The sequence below is a fragment of the Chelonoidis abingdonii genome, chromosome 11 (assembly GCF_003597395.2).
Source record: "Chelonoidis abingdonii isolate Lonesome George chromosome 11, CheloAbing_2.0, whole genome shotgun sequence".
In the NCBI taxonomy this organism is placed as follows: Eukaryota; Metazoa; Chordata; order Testudines; family Testudinidae; genus Chelonoidis; species Chelonoidis abingdonii.
The window spans coordinates 50,703,837-50,717,716 of record NC_133779.1 but is presented as its reverse complement, the minus strand read 5'-3'; the positions used below and the strand labels follow the sequence as shown (position 1 = coordinate 50,717,716).

The 13,880-nt window shown below is 42.5% G+C and overlaps 1 protein-coding gene across 1 annotated transcript in view; it reads left to right on the top strand.

The window, feature by feature from the left end:
• Window positions 1–1,801: 1,801 nt before the first annotated feature.
• The window catches only part of HORMAD1 (HORMA domain containing 1), a 21,557-nt gene continuing 9,478 nt past the window's right edge, over window positions 1,802–13,880 (top strand). Inside the window, exons 1-8 of the mRNA XM_075071380.1 lie at window positions 1,802–2,016; window positions 2,588–2,732; window positions 2,922–2,985; window positions 5,760–5,796; window positions 6,292–6,312; window positions 6,420–6,446; window positions 9,948–10,015; window positions 10,165–10,181. Coding sequence (XP_074927481.1) covers window positions 1,984–2,016; window positions 2,588–2,732; window positions 2,922–2,985; window positions 5,760–5,796; window positions 6,292–6,312; window positions 6,420–6,446; window positions 9,948–10,015; window positions 10,165–10,181 — 412 coding nt within the window. The 5' untranslated portion in view covers window positions 1,802–1,983. The remainder of the gene's footprint in view (window positions 2,017–2,587; window positions 2,733–2,921; window positions 2,986–5,759; window positions 5,797–6,291; window positions 6,313–6,419; window positions 6,447–9,947; window positions 10,016–10,164; window positions 10,182–13,880) is intronic.

The window sequence follows — 13,880 nt, the reverse complement described above, 5'->3', positions numbered from 1 at the left end:
TTGCACGTGGCCCCACACAAGGGGGAAGTGGGGGAACAAGGGTACCACAGAGAAATGCAGCAGCTTTGCACCCTAGCCCCACAGCCGCGTGAGAAGGAAGCCCTGGGGGAGGCTGTGGTAGGCAGCGCAGGCTCTTTGTACGCGGCCCTTCGTGGAGGGCTGAGCGGCGCTAACGTCAGTTGGGATGGAAGGCGAAAAGGCGGGAAAGCCTTTGCACACGGCCCCCTGATGGGAGCAAGGACAGAGGGGGGAAAAGGCGGTTACGCTTCACACGGCCCCCGTTCTAAGGAAGGCGCGCGCGTCAACAGCGCGAGAGGAAAAGGCGGGAAAGCTGTCGGCGCGCAGGCAAAGGGGAGCTGTGGGGCGGGCGGCCGTTGATGCGCGCGCGGCGCGGGCGGGCCCAGGCGGCGCGCCGCCAGCACTAGGGCGGGGAGGGCCGCGCCGGGCCAGGCAAGGCGCGTGGCGGGGGCTTAGGTTGCGCCCGATGAGGCGCTAGGACTATCCCCCTCTTCCAATGAGTTGCGATCCCTGTTTCCCCAGCCCCCCCGCACCCATGGGTCTCAGGTTCCTCATTGGCCCCAACTCTCCTGGTTTCAGGCTCCCCCCCTCCTGCCCCACCCCAGCTGCTTGGGCGCTGCAGAAGCCCAGCTGGGATTGGGGGGAGGGAATCTGTACTGCTTTTTCCCAGTGAGTCTCTTTTCCTTGCCCAGATGCACCCCCCCCCCTCCATTTTCTCTAGGGCAGCGTCTGATGCCAAAGGAGCCCTTTAAAGCAGACTCCCAGGTCGTAAGGGCACATCCGCCCTAGAGCGATACAGTCACTGGTAGCACCATAGTGTGGCCATGCCCTGTGTTGGGAATGGGCTCTCTGTATTGGTGTGGGTAACCTACCTCTCTGAGGGGCCATGACTAAGTCTGTGGAAGAATTCTGCCAACCTGCCCGGGGCTGGGCTCAGATGGTTCTGTTGATCTAACTAGAGCGCTTCGGTGTGGCATGTTTCACTGGCCTCAGCGACGTAGCTAGGATGATCTAATTTTTAAGGGTAGAGCAGACCTAAGCCCACAACTACACTAGGAGCCTGCTTACTATGCTGGCAAATACAGCGTAGATCAGTGGTTCTCAACCTGTTTATCGTTGTGGGCCGTCTATGCAGCTATCTGTGTGTTAAATAGGTTGCATCCACACTATATACTACCTGTGTGGCCCTGAGGATGTCGCATGGTCCATAGCTTTGTGCTGATTGGGCTGCAAGCAAGACATGGGTTGAGAAACACTGGCATGCATGCTACTTATGCTGATGGATGGGGTTCTCTTGTTGGGATAGGTAATGTTCCCCTCTGAGAAACAATAGCTAGGTCCACTGAAGAATTCCTCCACCAACCTAGTACTATCAACACAGAGACCTAGATTGGCTTAATCATGTCGCTCAGGTGTGAATTTTTCAAACTCCAGAGTGATGTAGCTGAGTTGATGTAATTTTGTAATGTAGACCGCACCTGGTGTGGATGCAGCTATACTGGCACAACTGTGTTTTGTACCATTAGTAAAATCATCTCACCTGAGCAAAACAAGTTATATTAGGAAAAGTGCGTTTTGTCAGTATAGCTGCGTCTACACTAGGGAATTCTGCCTGCATTCATTGCACCCCTGGCTGACATAAGTGTCAGCAGAAGTGTACTGTAAACCAGGCTAAAGACTGTAGATCTTTACTCCCATGAGTGATCCTCATTCACATAGGTAGTCACACTTAAATCAATGGGATTACGTACATGAATAAAAATTGTTCTTATGAGTAAAAGTTTGCATTTAGGCTTCTGACTTGCATTGGTTTCCATAGAACCTAGGAGCCTAAATACCTTGATAGATCTGGGCCAGTGTTCTGAAAACTGAATGGACAGGATCTACATGTGTATATTTCATCAGAGTGCAAACTAACCATGATAACATCCCAATTTTATTAACAGATAGGAAAAGACTGACAATATGGCAACTGCCCAGATGCAAAGAAATTCTATGGTATGGTTCCATTTACTTCAGTGTATTTTTGGCACACTTGATTGCAGTAGTCAGGTGTACAAACTAATTACTTTTAGGACTATTTTATTGCCCAAAATTACCCCTGCAGTATTTCAAATTCATAATTTGTTCCTTTATAAATAGAAAATGTTACTCAGGAGTAGTTCTTATTGCCCTAAGTAGTCTCATTGAACTATGCACAGTTGTAAAAGATCACAGGGTTCAGTTAAATAATAAGGTCCTGATACTGCTTTATGCACAGTGAATCTTCACATTCAAGTCAGTAGAATTATTTACAGTGCAAAAAGTTAGTGTTACTCTTTACGTGATTGGAGGCTATCATAATGTGATAGTGATGATGTTCGACAAGGGAGGTGAACAAGAGAAGGATGGAGATTATTTGTTGAAAAATGCTTCGTTAGTTCCTTCAACATTAAAAGAAAATTGGTAGACCTGTGTACATTTGGCTAGTAAGATGAGGCATTTTATTTGTTTTCAGTATTTGAAAGGCAAATGAATGAAAATAAACTCCCCTATATGCTGGAGATTAATTCCTCTCTTTTAATTTTAGAGTGCAGTAATATTTCCTAATAAAATATGTACTGAACAGCAGTCTTTGATATTGGTGAAGAGACTCCTAGCAGTAGCAGTATCCTGCATTACTTACCTAAGAGGAATTTTTCCAGAATGTGCCTATGGAACAAGATATCTAGATGGTAACATGCTGTTTCTGAGATTCCTTTGATATAAAATATTTCTCTGTTCTTGTGACAAAGAATTTTAGAGAGTTTATTTGAGCTAACTTAATTTAGTGTTGTATCTGTATTTTAATGTTGTAATTTAGTAACTTGTAATTTAGTATTGTAGCTGTACTTTTCTAACTAAAATTTGTTTGTTTGTTTCAGACCTCTGTGTCAAGATTTTGAAGGAAGACAAAAACTGTCCTGGGTCCACTCAGTTGGTGAAATGGTATGTTGATTCTATAGCATTCATAACATTATTATAACATGTCAAGTCTGAAAATTAGCTCTCTAGTAAAAGAAAAATTGTTCACTCACTGTTAGTGTGTACTGGTCCTTTGATGTATTTACTGTTTTGGTATAGAGACTTTGCACATTGAAAAATCAGAATTTATACATTTCAGTGCCATGTGATGAGCTTAACTTTCACATTTTGGTTTTGTGGAAAGATTTACGATCTTGGGACTCATATTAGCAAGGTATTTAAGCATATTTGTGACCTGAAACATGTGAGTAGTCTTTTTGAAGCCAATGGGATGAGTAACATTTTAAGTTATGCACATCCTGAAGCATCCTGCTGAACTGGGGTAAAACAAATTGTTGCAAAAATTATTTTCATGCCAAGAATGTGTGTCCGTATATCCATTGTTGCCTGTTCTAACGGTTCTCTCAGGACCTGGTTCTTTGTTGCTCTGTGTTGTAGTCATTTTCTCCAGTACAGTGTGGATGTAAAATGCTACCAAATCAGAATAGTAGTGCTTTATGCTCACTTTTCACTGTCATAAATGACTGCCCAAAGTGCCCTCATTCTTCAGTGGTCAAGGTTGGGACACAATATTTTCATTAACATTACATCTATTGTATTTCTGTAACTTTTAAACTTGAGGATTATGTTCTCAAGCTTGACAAAAAATAAGAGTTTAGTTTTTAAAAATCTGTAGCTGAATATGTATTAGTAAGTATCTTGTATATATTGTGTAAGACTGGTTCTTATTCTTTTCTTCTAATGTTCCATTGGGTTATGGTAAATTATTGATGAGTTCTTGGTTATTTATATATTTTGGTATCTCTTTTGCATATTTTTTATGTAAAATGCAATTAAAGCTTTTAAATAAACATACCAAGACTAAAAATTATAATGGTTTTTGTGCTTAAAAGATGCATAGACTTAAATGAAATAGTTAAACTCATCAGCTGATTTATGAAAACATGTTAGAAAGTGTTTGATAATGGCAGGCATACAATTTAATTAAATTTGTACTTGTTTTGTAAAGAGCCTGGTATGTTTTTGGATGTTGCAAACATTATAGTTAATTTTGTCTATTAATACAAATAAAAAGACAAAACTAAAGGAATAAGCATTGTTTATTACTTCTGTATTTCATTATATAAAATTGTATAAAATTAAGTATAAACACAAGAATTTCATTTTCGTAGAATCATAGAACTGGAAGAGATCACGAGGGATCATCTAGTCCAGTCCCCTGCAACTCATGGCTGGACTAATTATCTGGACCATTCCTGTCAGGGGTTTGTCTAACCTGCTCTTAAAAATTCCCAATGATGGAGATTCCACAACCTCCCTAGGCAATTTATTCCAGTGTTTAACCACTCTTCCAGTTAGGAAGTTTTTCCTAATGTCCAACCTAAACCTCCCTTACTGCAATTTAAGCCCATTGTTTCATGTCCTATCCTCAGAGGTTAAGAAAAACAATTTTTCTTCCTCTTTCTTGTAACAACTTGTTTTTTACATACTCGAAAACTGTAATCATGTCCCCTCTCTGTCTTCTCTTTTCCAGACTAAACAAACCATTTTTTTCAATCTTCCTCGTTAGGTCATGTTTTCTAGACATTTAATCATTTTTGTTGCTCTTCTCTGGACTGTCTCCAATTTGCCACATTCTTCCTGAAATGTGGTGCCCAGAATTGGGACACAGTACTCCAGTTGAGGCCTAATCAGAAGCAGAGTAGAGCAGAAGAATTACTTCTTGTGGCTTGCTTACAGCACTCCTGCTTAATACATCCCAGAGTGATGTTCACTTTATTGCAACAGTGTTACACTGTTGCAGACTCATGTTTAGCTTGTGATCCATTATGACCCCAGATCCCTTTCTGCATTATTCTTCTGAGGCAGTCATTCCCATTTTGTTATGTGTGCAACTGTTTGTTTCCTTCTAAATGAGAAGTACCTTTTCATCTGGCCTTATTGATTATCATCCTATTTACTTCAGTCCATTCCCAGTTGTCCAGATCATTTTTGAATTTTAATCCTATCCTCCAAAAGCACTTGCGAACTCCTCCCGGCTTGGTATCATTCACAAACTTATAATATACTCTGTATGCCATTATCTAAATCACGTTGATGAAGATATTGAACAGAACTGGACCAAAAACTGGATCCTGTGGGGGGCACCCCCCCATCATTATGGCCATCCAGCCTAATACTGAACCACTGAGTAACTACTTCTCTGGAACAGTTGTTCCAGACCCGTTTTGCGCACCCACCTATAGTACCTCCATCTAGGTTAACATTTCCCTAGTTTATGAGGAGAGTCAAGATATACCACATCTGCTGCTTTCCTCCATCCACAAGGCTTGTTACCCTGTCGGACAGGCGGCTTCCAGGGCACGCGCGCCAAGCGCGGGCTTTGGGGCGCACGCCACAGGGGTGCGCTCTGAGCGGTGCTGGGGAGGCGCAGGCGGCTCCGTGGACCGCCGAGGCGTGGCGCGGACGTCCGCTGGTCCCGCGGCTCCGGTGGACCTCCCGCAGACACGCCTGCGGCAGCTCCACCGGAACTGCGGGAGCGGCAGAGCGCCCCCTGCGGCGTGCCGCCATGCTTGGGGCGGCAAAATTGCTAGAGCCGCCCCTGCTGTCAGAGAGAGCTACCAGGTTGGTTTGACATGATTTTTTTGTTTTTGTTTTGTTTTGTTTTGTAGGAATTTTTATGTAATCAGACGCAAATCAAAATGGTAATTAGTAATAATATTATTTTACTTTTACAGGATGTTAGGATGCTATGATGCTTTGCAAAAGAAATATGTAAGTCTTCCAGCATAATTTTGTTATATTTTAATATACTGTAACATTGTGCATTTGTATACTGCTAATAGCAGCCTCCTGTGGTTTTGGGGCTACTGTTTACAGAATAACTGCAGTTTAGCCAGATGTGAAAATTAATTGCAATAACGGGTATTCAGCATCTCAGAGTGTGGCCCATAAGTCTTGATGGTAAAGTCTTCTGCCCTGTTTATACCATCTGAGGATTTGGCATTAGATGTCTGAGATATGACTTTGGAAAAATTTCTGATGCCCTGATTCAGCAAAGCACTGAAGTCAATGGTGTTTGTTTAAAGTTAAGCACATGCGTATATCCTTTGTTACACAGAGATGGATGTAAACATGCTTTCCTAAACCAGGGCCCTAATTTCCACTTGTTTTGTTTTTTTGAATCTGCACTATAAATTGGTATGCAGGATTATTTTATAGGTTACATTTAATTTATTGTTTTTCTTTCCTTAATTACATTTTAAACAGCTAAGAATGGTTGTCCTAGCAGTAAGTATCTTTAAAATATTTACACAGCTTTCAAAATAAGTGTATTTATATTCACTGTATTTAGTTTATTTATTCTCATGTTTATATTATTTATTTTTAAAATATAGGTCTACACTCATGCAGAAGACCCTCAGGTAAATTTAATATAATATTTAAGATTGACTGCTGATAGTAGTATTCATATTGAAATTTGCATATATAGGCATATAGAATATTTCACATTTGGTCCAAATTCACACTATTATTTATCTAAATAAGTTATATTGTAACTCAAGACTTGCCATAGCTGATATTTAGTCCAGTATATTGTCTCTGACAGTAACCAGCACCAGACACTTCAAAGGAAAGTGCAAAAAATCTGATGGGAAAACAAATTATGTAATGAACTGCCTATAAGAGGAGTTTCTTTCTAATTCTAGATAGTAAATTCCATGAATTCTTTCAAGCCAAACATAATTTTATGAGCCACTAGGTGTCACCCTAGCTCTGTATGGTGTATATGAAATTTTGGGACCGTGACTAATTTGAACTGAAAATTTTCTTTAAAAAGCTTCAACTCAAACTTGTGTTTTTTTCTTGTAATATATGACGGCTGGAAGAGACACTGACATTGATTTTATTTGATGGCGACAACAATTGTATAAATAAGCCGTGCATAAAAAAAGTCAGAATAAATCATTATGACATTAGAAAGCTATAATCCAGTGGTATTCAACCTGTGTGCCGCATGTGGCCCTGTTAGCACAAAGCTGGGCCACAGCTGTGTGCTAAAGACCGCTTGGCCTGTGGTATCGGGGGTGCTGGCTGCCCCATCATCTGGCGCTGTGGGATTCAGGGCCAAGGCTGCCTGGCTGAGCCTGCAGTCCTGGCCCCCCTGCCTGGTGGGCCTAGCTGCTCTGCCCTGCATAGTGGAGTCCAGGTTTCAGAGCTGCCCTGCTCTGCTGCCCGGCCTCACCTGGTGGGATCCAGACTTGGGGCTGTCCTGCTGCCCAGCAGCGTCTGGGCTCCGGGCTGCCATGTGGTGGGGTCGGGGGCTAGGGTCTGCCCTGCGGCCCCATGCCTGGGATCTGCTGCTGGTCTCGCTCTGTGGATGTGGCTGTAGGCAGGCTGGGGTGTTGGGTATAGGGATCTGTTGGGTGGGTTTGGAGGGGAGGGAGGCGCTGTGGTTAGTGTGGCCGGGGTGAAAGTAACTTAAAGGACTTACTGGTACTCCAGAGTCCTGCGGAGGGGGAGGGGCCTCAACTGGAAGAGAGGTGGCCTCTACCGGAAGAGGTGGGGCCTTTAAATCCTGGGGCTTTTAAATCAGGATTTAAAGGGCTCAGGGATTCGGCTGAAGCTAGGAGCCAGGCCCTTTAAATTAACCCTGGAGCTACCAGCTGCAGAGGCGACTGGGAGCCCTGGGGTTTGGACAGGGGTGAAAGTAATTTACATTTCTTACCCATATGGTCCAATCGCAAGCAACCCACCCACCTCTCCTACGTACTTCATGGATCCCTCCCATTGCATGACATAGATAGAGAAAATAAAGCTACTATTACTACTACCAGTACTGTCTGTAATAAAACTTTACTATTGGAATAAGCCTGAAAAAGTGAAAACTCACTGTCACATTTTTCTGTGTCTTCCCTTCTCCTCCTCCAGCCAAGCTGCCGATGCTAGGCTCTGTGCTTTCTCCCTGCCTGGCACTCAGCAGCTGCTGCAGAGGCTTCCCTCTAGCTTGCAGCAGGGAGACTGATTCCTACATAAGAGCAGTTTAGACTCAGTTGTTCCCTGATGGTTCAGCCCCCAGAGTTAAGAATGGTTTCTGGCATACTTGTTAATTTCACTTCCAGTTGTTGGGCGAGGGGGGGGGCAGAGGGCAGGTAAGCTGTGTGTGACCATGGCAGGGGCAGTTCTTTTCTGCCCCCTGGATGAGGGGATCTCCAATACTACTAAAATACAGTAGTAGGAGCTGGTTGCTGGGGTCGGGGAAGTCGGCAGCAGGCTGCAGCTGCATTGTTTGTGACATACATACTGTGTGTATGTATGAATGTGTATGTGTATGAATGTGTCACAAACAATGCAGCTGCATGCAGCCTGCCACCAACCAGCAGTGACCCCAGCAACCGGCCCCTGTGGGCTGCTGCCTGCAGAGGGCCAGCAGGTGCCACTGGGCTGGGTCTGCCAAGGAGTAAGTAACCAAGGCTAAAACCACAGCTAACCAGCCAGGGAGGGAGCGGGGGGGCGTGGGGGGGAGGGGGAGAGGAAGGGAAAGTCAGGGGTGAATGAGGGACAACTAGAATAGCCTTCATGAAATATACAAGATATTTAAAGGAAGTTTTATCAATTTCAGCCTCTGCATTCTGCAGGCAGGACAAAACAAAGAGATCTGAGATTGCACCCGCTGTCCTAAGGACATTTCAGGTGTTTAAATCAATATAGAAAGAGGGTGGATTGGAATGAAAACTACTATTTCTTTCAAAGGAGGCACAATAATTTCGCTGAATATTGTTTTCCCCTCCAATCCCTTCGTAGTTTTGTGTAAGGGGGCTATTTGCTTTCCCTGTAAATCCTTAGTTGCTTTAGCAAAATCACTTTGCCCAAAATAAACCATAATCATCATGACACATCTTTCCACCATGTTCTCCATGTTTTTTTAGTTTGTTTTTTTTTAAATAGTAACATTTCAAAGAGGATCTACAACCATGGACATCACAACCATGATCCTCTGCTGGGGAGGGAATGGGATAGATTTGAACTTGGAAATGGTTCCTGATTTTGATTGTGTTTAGGAGATCCCCTCATCCCGGGGGCAGAAAAGAACTGCCCCTGCCATGGTCACACACACCCAACAACAACTGGGAGTGAAATTAACAAGGATACCAGAAACAGCTCCTAATTCTGGGCACTGAACTGCACAGGGAACAGCTGAGTTTAAACAGTTCTTTTGCAGGCAGCAATAGCAGGCATCTCAGCCAGTCTACTGCAAGCTAGAGCCTAGTGGAAAACCCCTTTTGGGGGTGTGGCGAGAGGAATGCAGAGCCTTGTCTGCAGCCTGGCTGGAGGAGATGAGAAACCAATGTGATAGTGAGTTTTCCCCTTCCACCTGCTTTTATTAGCTCAGGATTTAAGCTGTGCAGCCAAATGCTTGTATATGTTGTGTATATTAGTAGGAGAGATCCTCTCATCCCTGGGGGCAGACAGGGACTGCCCTTGCCATGGTCAAACACACCCTCCCCTTGACCTCGTCCCCCCAGCTACTGTGAGTGAAATTAACAAGGAGGCCAGAAACCTAGCCCTGGGGGCTGAACCATCAGGGAACAGCTGAGTTTAAACTATTCTTATGCAGGGAGCAGGCTTCTCTTTCCCTCCCTCAGTCAGTTTCCTTTTCTTACCGGTCCGTCTCTGTACTGGCGCATACCAGCTTACTTTCACCTCTGACTGCGGCCCACAATGATAAATAGATTGAGAACCACTGCTATAATCCATGGAAATGTCATTGTAATGATGGATTATAACTTTGTCTTGACATGTAGACATCAGTTTAAAAAGCATCCAAGGCTAGTATATTTCCAAAAATAGGAAAAAATATTGTATTTCACTTCTTAACAAATACTGTATGTATTAGATCCATAATTACTGTGTTTTGTGTTTAGACAGTTACAGAATGTTATCAGTTCAAATTCAAATACACCAACAATGGGCCAGTAATGGATTTCACCAGGTATTGTCTTCCTGGTTTCTCTCTGCTATGCAATTAACAATATCTTTCTATAATAGGTTGAGCTAACATGTTGGTGTAATTTCTTATCTTTTCTTTGATTTTGGAAGTGAATCTTAAGATGAAGTTCAGTAAGGAAACATTCTTTCCAGCTGTACCAATGTCGAAGGTACATTATCATTTTAGCAGGATATATTACTTAGTACTCTAGTTAATGTACAGATTTCACAGTGCCCTCTGTCTGCCCTTTCTGGTTTCCCCTGCACAAGTGTGCACACACAGAGATGGTTTGGGGTTAGTACTTCTTAAAAAGTGCTATCTAGATTTAGGAATTTGCATATATTAAGACAAATAATTTAAAAACGTAGAAAGTAGGGCTGTCAATTGCAGTTAACTCCAAAAATTAATTGAGATTTTAAAAAAATTAATTGCAGTTTTAATCACACTGTTAAACAATAGAATACCAATTTAAATTTAATAAATGTTTTGGATGTTTTTCTACATTTTCATATATATTCTGTGTTGTAACTGAAATCAATAAGTGTACAAAAACAAAACAATGTAAAATGTCAGAGCCTACGGGTCCACTCAGTCCTCCTTCTTGTTCAGCCAATCGCTAAGACAAATAAGTTTGTTTACATTTACAGGAGATAATGCTGCCCTCTTATTAGAATCACAGAAGACTGAGGCTGGAAGAGATCTCAGGAGGTCATCTAGTCCAGCTTCCTGCTCAAAGTAGGACCAACCCCAACTAAATCATCCCAGCCAGGGCTTTGTCAAACCGGGCCTTAAAAACCTCTACTGGAAAAGTTTTTCTTAGTATCCAACCTAAATCTCCCCCACTGCAATTTGAGACCATTGCTCCTTGTTCTGTCGTCTGCCACCACTGAGAAAACCCGAGCTCCATTCTCTTTGGAACCCCCACTTTAGGTAGCTGAAGGCTGCTATCAAATCCCCGCTCACTCTTCTCTTCTGAAGACTAAATAAGCTCAGTTCCCTCAGCCTCTCATAAGTCATGTGCTTCAGCCCCCTAATCATTTTTGTTGCCCTCGGCTGGACTCTCCAATTTGTCCACATCCTTTCTGTAGTGGGGGGCCCAAAACGAAACACAATACTCCAGATGTGGCCTCACCAATGCCATATATTTCATGTTATAGCAGTCGTGGATGATGACCCAGCACATGTGGTTCATTTTAAGAACACTTTGACTGCCGATTTGACAAAATGCAAAGAAGGTACCAATGTGATATCTAAAGATAGCTACAACACTCGACCTAAGATTTAAGAATCTCAAGTGCCTTCCAAAATCTGATCAGGACAGGTTGTAGAGCATGCTTTCAGAAGTTTTAAAAGAGCAACACTCTGAGGTAGAAACTACAGAACCTGAACCACCAAAAAAAGAAATCAACCTTCTGCTTATGGCATCTGACTCAGATAATAAAAATGAACATGCGTTGGTCCACACTGCTTTGGATTGTTATTGAGTAGAACCCGTCGTCAGCATGGATGCGTGTGCCCTGGAATGGTGGTTGAAGCATGAAGGGACATATGAATCTTTAGAACATCTGGCACATAAATATGTTGTGATGCCAGCTATGACAGTGCCATGAGAATGCCTGTTCTCACTTTCAGGTGACATTGTAAACAAGAAACGGGCAGCATTAACTCCTGCAAATGTAAACAAACTTCTTTGTCTGAGCAGTTGGCTTACCAAGAAGTAGGACTGAATGGACTTGCAGACTCTAAAATTTTATATTGTTTTATTGTTGAATGCAGTTTATTTTGTACATAATTTTACATTTGTAAGTTCAAGAGATTGCACTACTTGTATTAGGTGAATTGCAAAATACTATTTCTTTTGTTTTTTTACGGTGTAAATACTTGTAATCAAAAATATTAAGTGGGCACTGTACACTATGTTCTCTTGTAATTGAAATCAAATATTTGAAAATGTAGAAAAAATCCAAAAAATCTTTAAATGAATTGTATTCTATTGTTTAACAGTGTCATTAATCACGTGATTAATCAAGATTAATTTTTTCAATCACTTGACAGCCCTAGTCAGATATAGAGTGAGTGGACAGGGAACGGGGAGGTTGGATGGGGCAGGAGTCCTGGTGGGGGGGGCAGATAGGAGGTGGGGGCTGGGCCACAACCCCTTCCTCCATACAACTTACGAAACCCGATGCGGCCCTCAGGCAAAAAAGTTTGCCCGCCCCTGATTTAATGGATGGATGGTAGTTTCTGGAGTTGTGGTGGAGTTTAAGCCATCTAACCAGAGGATGAAAATATGATTGATCCATATATCATTGGTATATCATTGGTTTTATGGTGCATCTGTCCAGAAATAATTCTTCAGGATGGCCCATGAAGAAGCTGGAATTTTGAGAAGCCATCCTAGTACCCATGGCTGTTCCCAGTTTGAGGATGGTTTCTATGGGTCCTGATATCGTTTGCCTGGAGTCCCTTGTGTGTGTATCTTGGGAAGCATGCAGAAGATCCCTGAACTGGGTTTGTGGGGGATGAGTTTCTCATTTGATTCAATGATATCCTTAAGTTTCTGGGTAAATTGTAGTGTAAGGTCCTCTCTAATTTCTTCATAGTAGATGGTGTTAAGAGAGTTGTCGGCTGGCCTCGTTAATGTATTCATCATGGTTGAGGACTATGGGACAGGGGGCCTTTATCTGCTGGCTTGATCAGTATCTGGTTGTTAGATTTCAGGGACTCTCTAGTTTTCCTCTTGGCTTTGGGGAGATTGTGGTGGATGTGATGTTTGTTAAAAATTTCATAGTCAATTTTTTTCCTAAAGCAATCAATTTAATGATCAAGAGTGTGATTTCATCTGCTGTATCGTGTCTAGTCTTATGATTGATTGTCAGTGGGGACATGGTAATTGTGAGTGGTGTCATCACTGTTGTGAAAGCATTCTTTGAGACGACGGTGGAAGAATTCTTCTAGTTCTCCACATGTTAGTATTGTATCAGGTGCTATGGTGGGGCAGAAGTTCAGTCCCTTGGAGAGTACAGCAAATTCAGCTCCAGTGAGGGGTGGTCTTGGTAAACTGATGAAGTCCAGGTGTTATGTAATACTGTCCAGGTTTCTCCAGAGCTCTCTGTGGCTTGATGTCTCTTTAATCCACAGAAGTTGGTCCAATAAAAGATATTACCTCACCCGCCTTATCAGTCTCATAACCTGGGACTGACATGGCTACAATTACACTCATACTGTACTATACACATTATTTGACAAACTCTTACCCTGCAATATTAAAGAGAAAGAAACTGGTACGTTTCAAAATTCCATTCCTGCAGATATGTACACACATACGGTACTTAACCTTATGCACTGTGAATAGTGCTAATGATTTGAATGGGACTACTCATAGTTCGTAAAGTTGAGCATATGTGAAGTCTTTGGAGGACCAGGGACCAAATATGTTAAATGAGTGAGCAGCTTGTGTCCTAGGGGGAAAGCACTGGGAGATTTGTGTTAAATAAGTGCTTTCTGACCTATCTGTCCTAATCCTCAAAGGAAACCTGCACAACTGTTTCAAAAGATGAGCCTGGGAGCTTAAATTCATAACTCTGTTGAAAATCATGGACTGAACAGACACACTGGATTTATGGCTTATTAGAACAGTCTGTAACCCACTAACATCACCATTTTTGTCCTATGACTGTAAAGGTGTTAACAGGTCACTCCACTTTGGTCCCTTAGAATATGTGCTAACTACTTATGCTCAGCAATTTGTTCCACCTTGCATTTTGCTGTGACAGTGATTCAGAGTACCTTTTCCCGAACTGAAGAAGAGCTCTGTGTGGCTCGAAAGCTTGTCTCTCCAACAGAAGTTGGTCCAATAAAAGATATT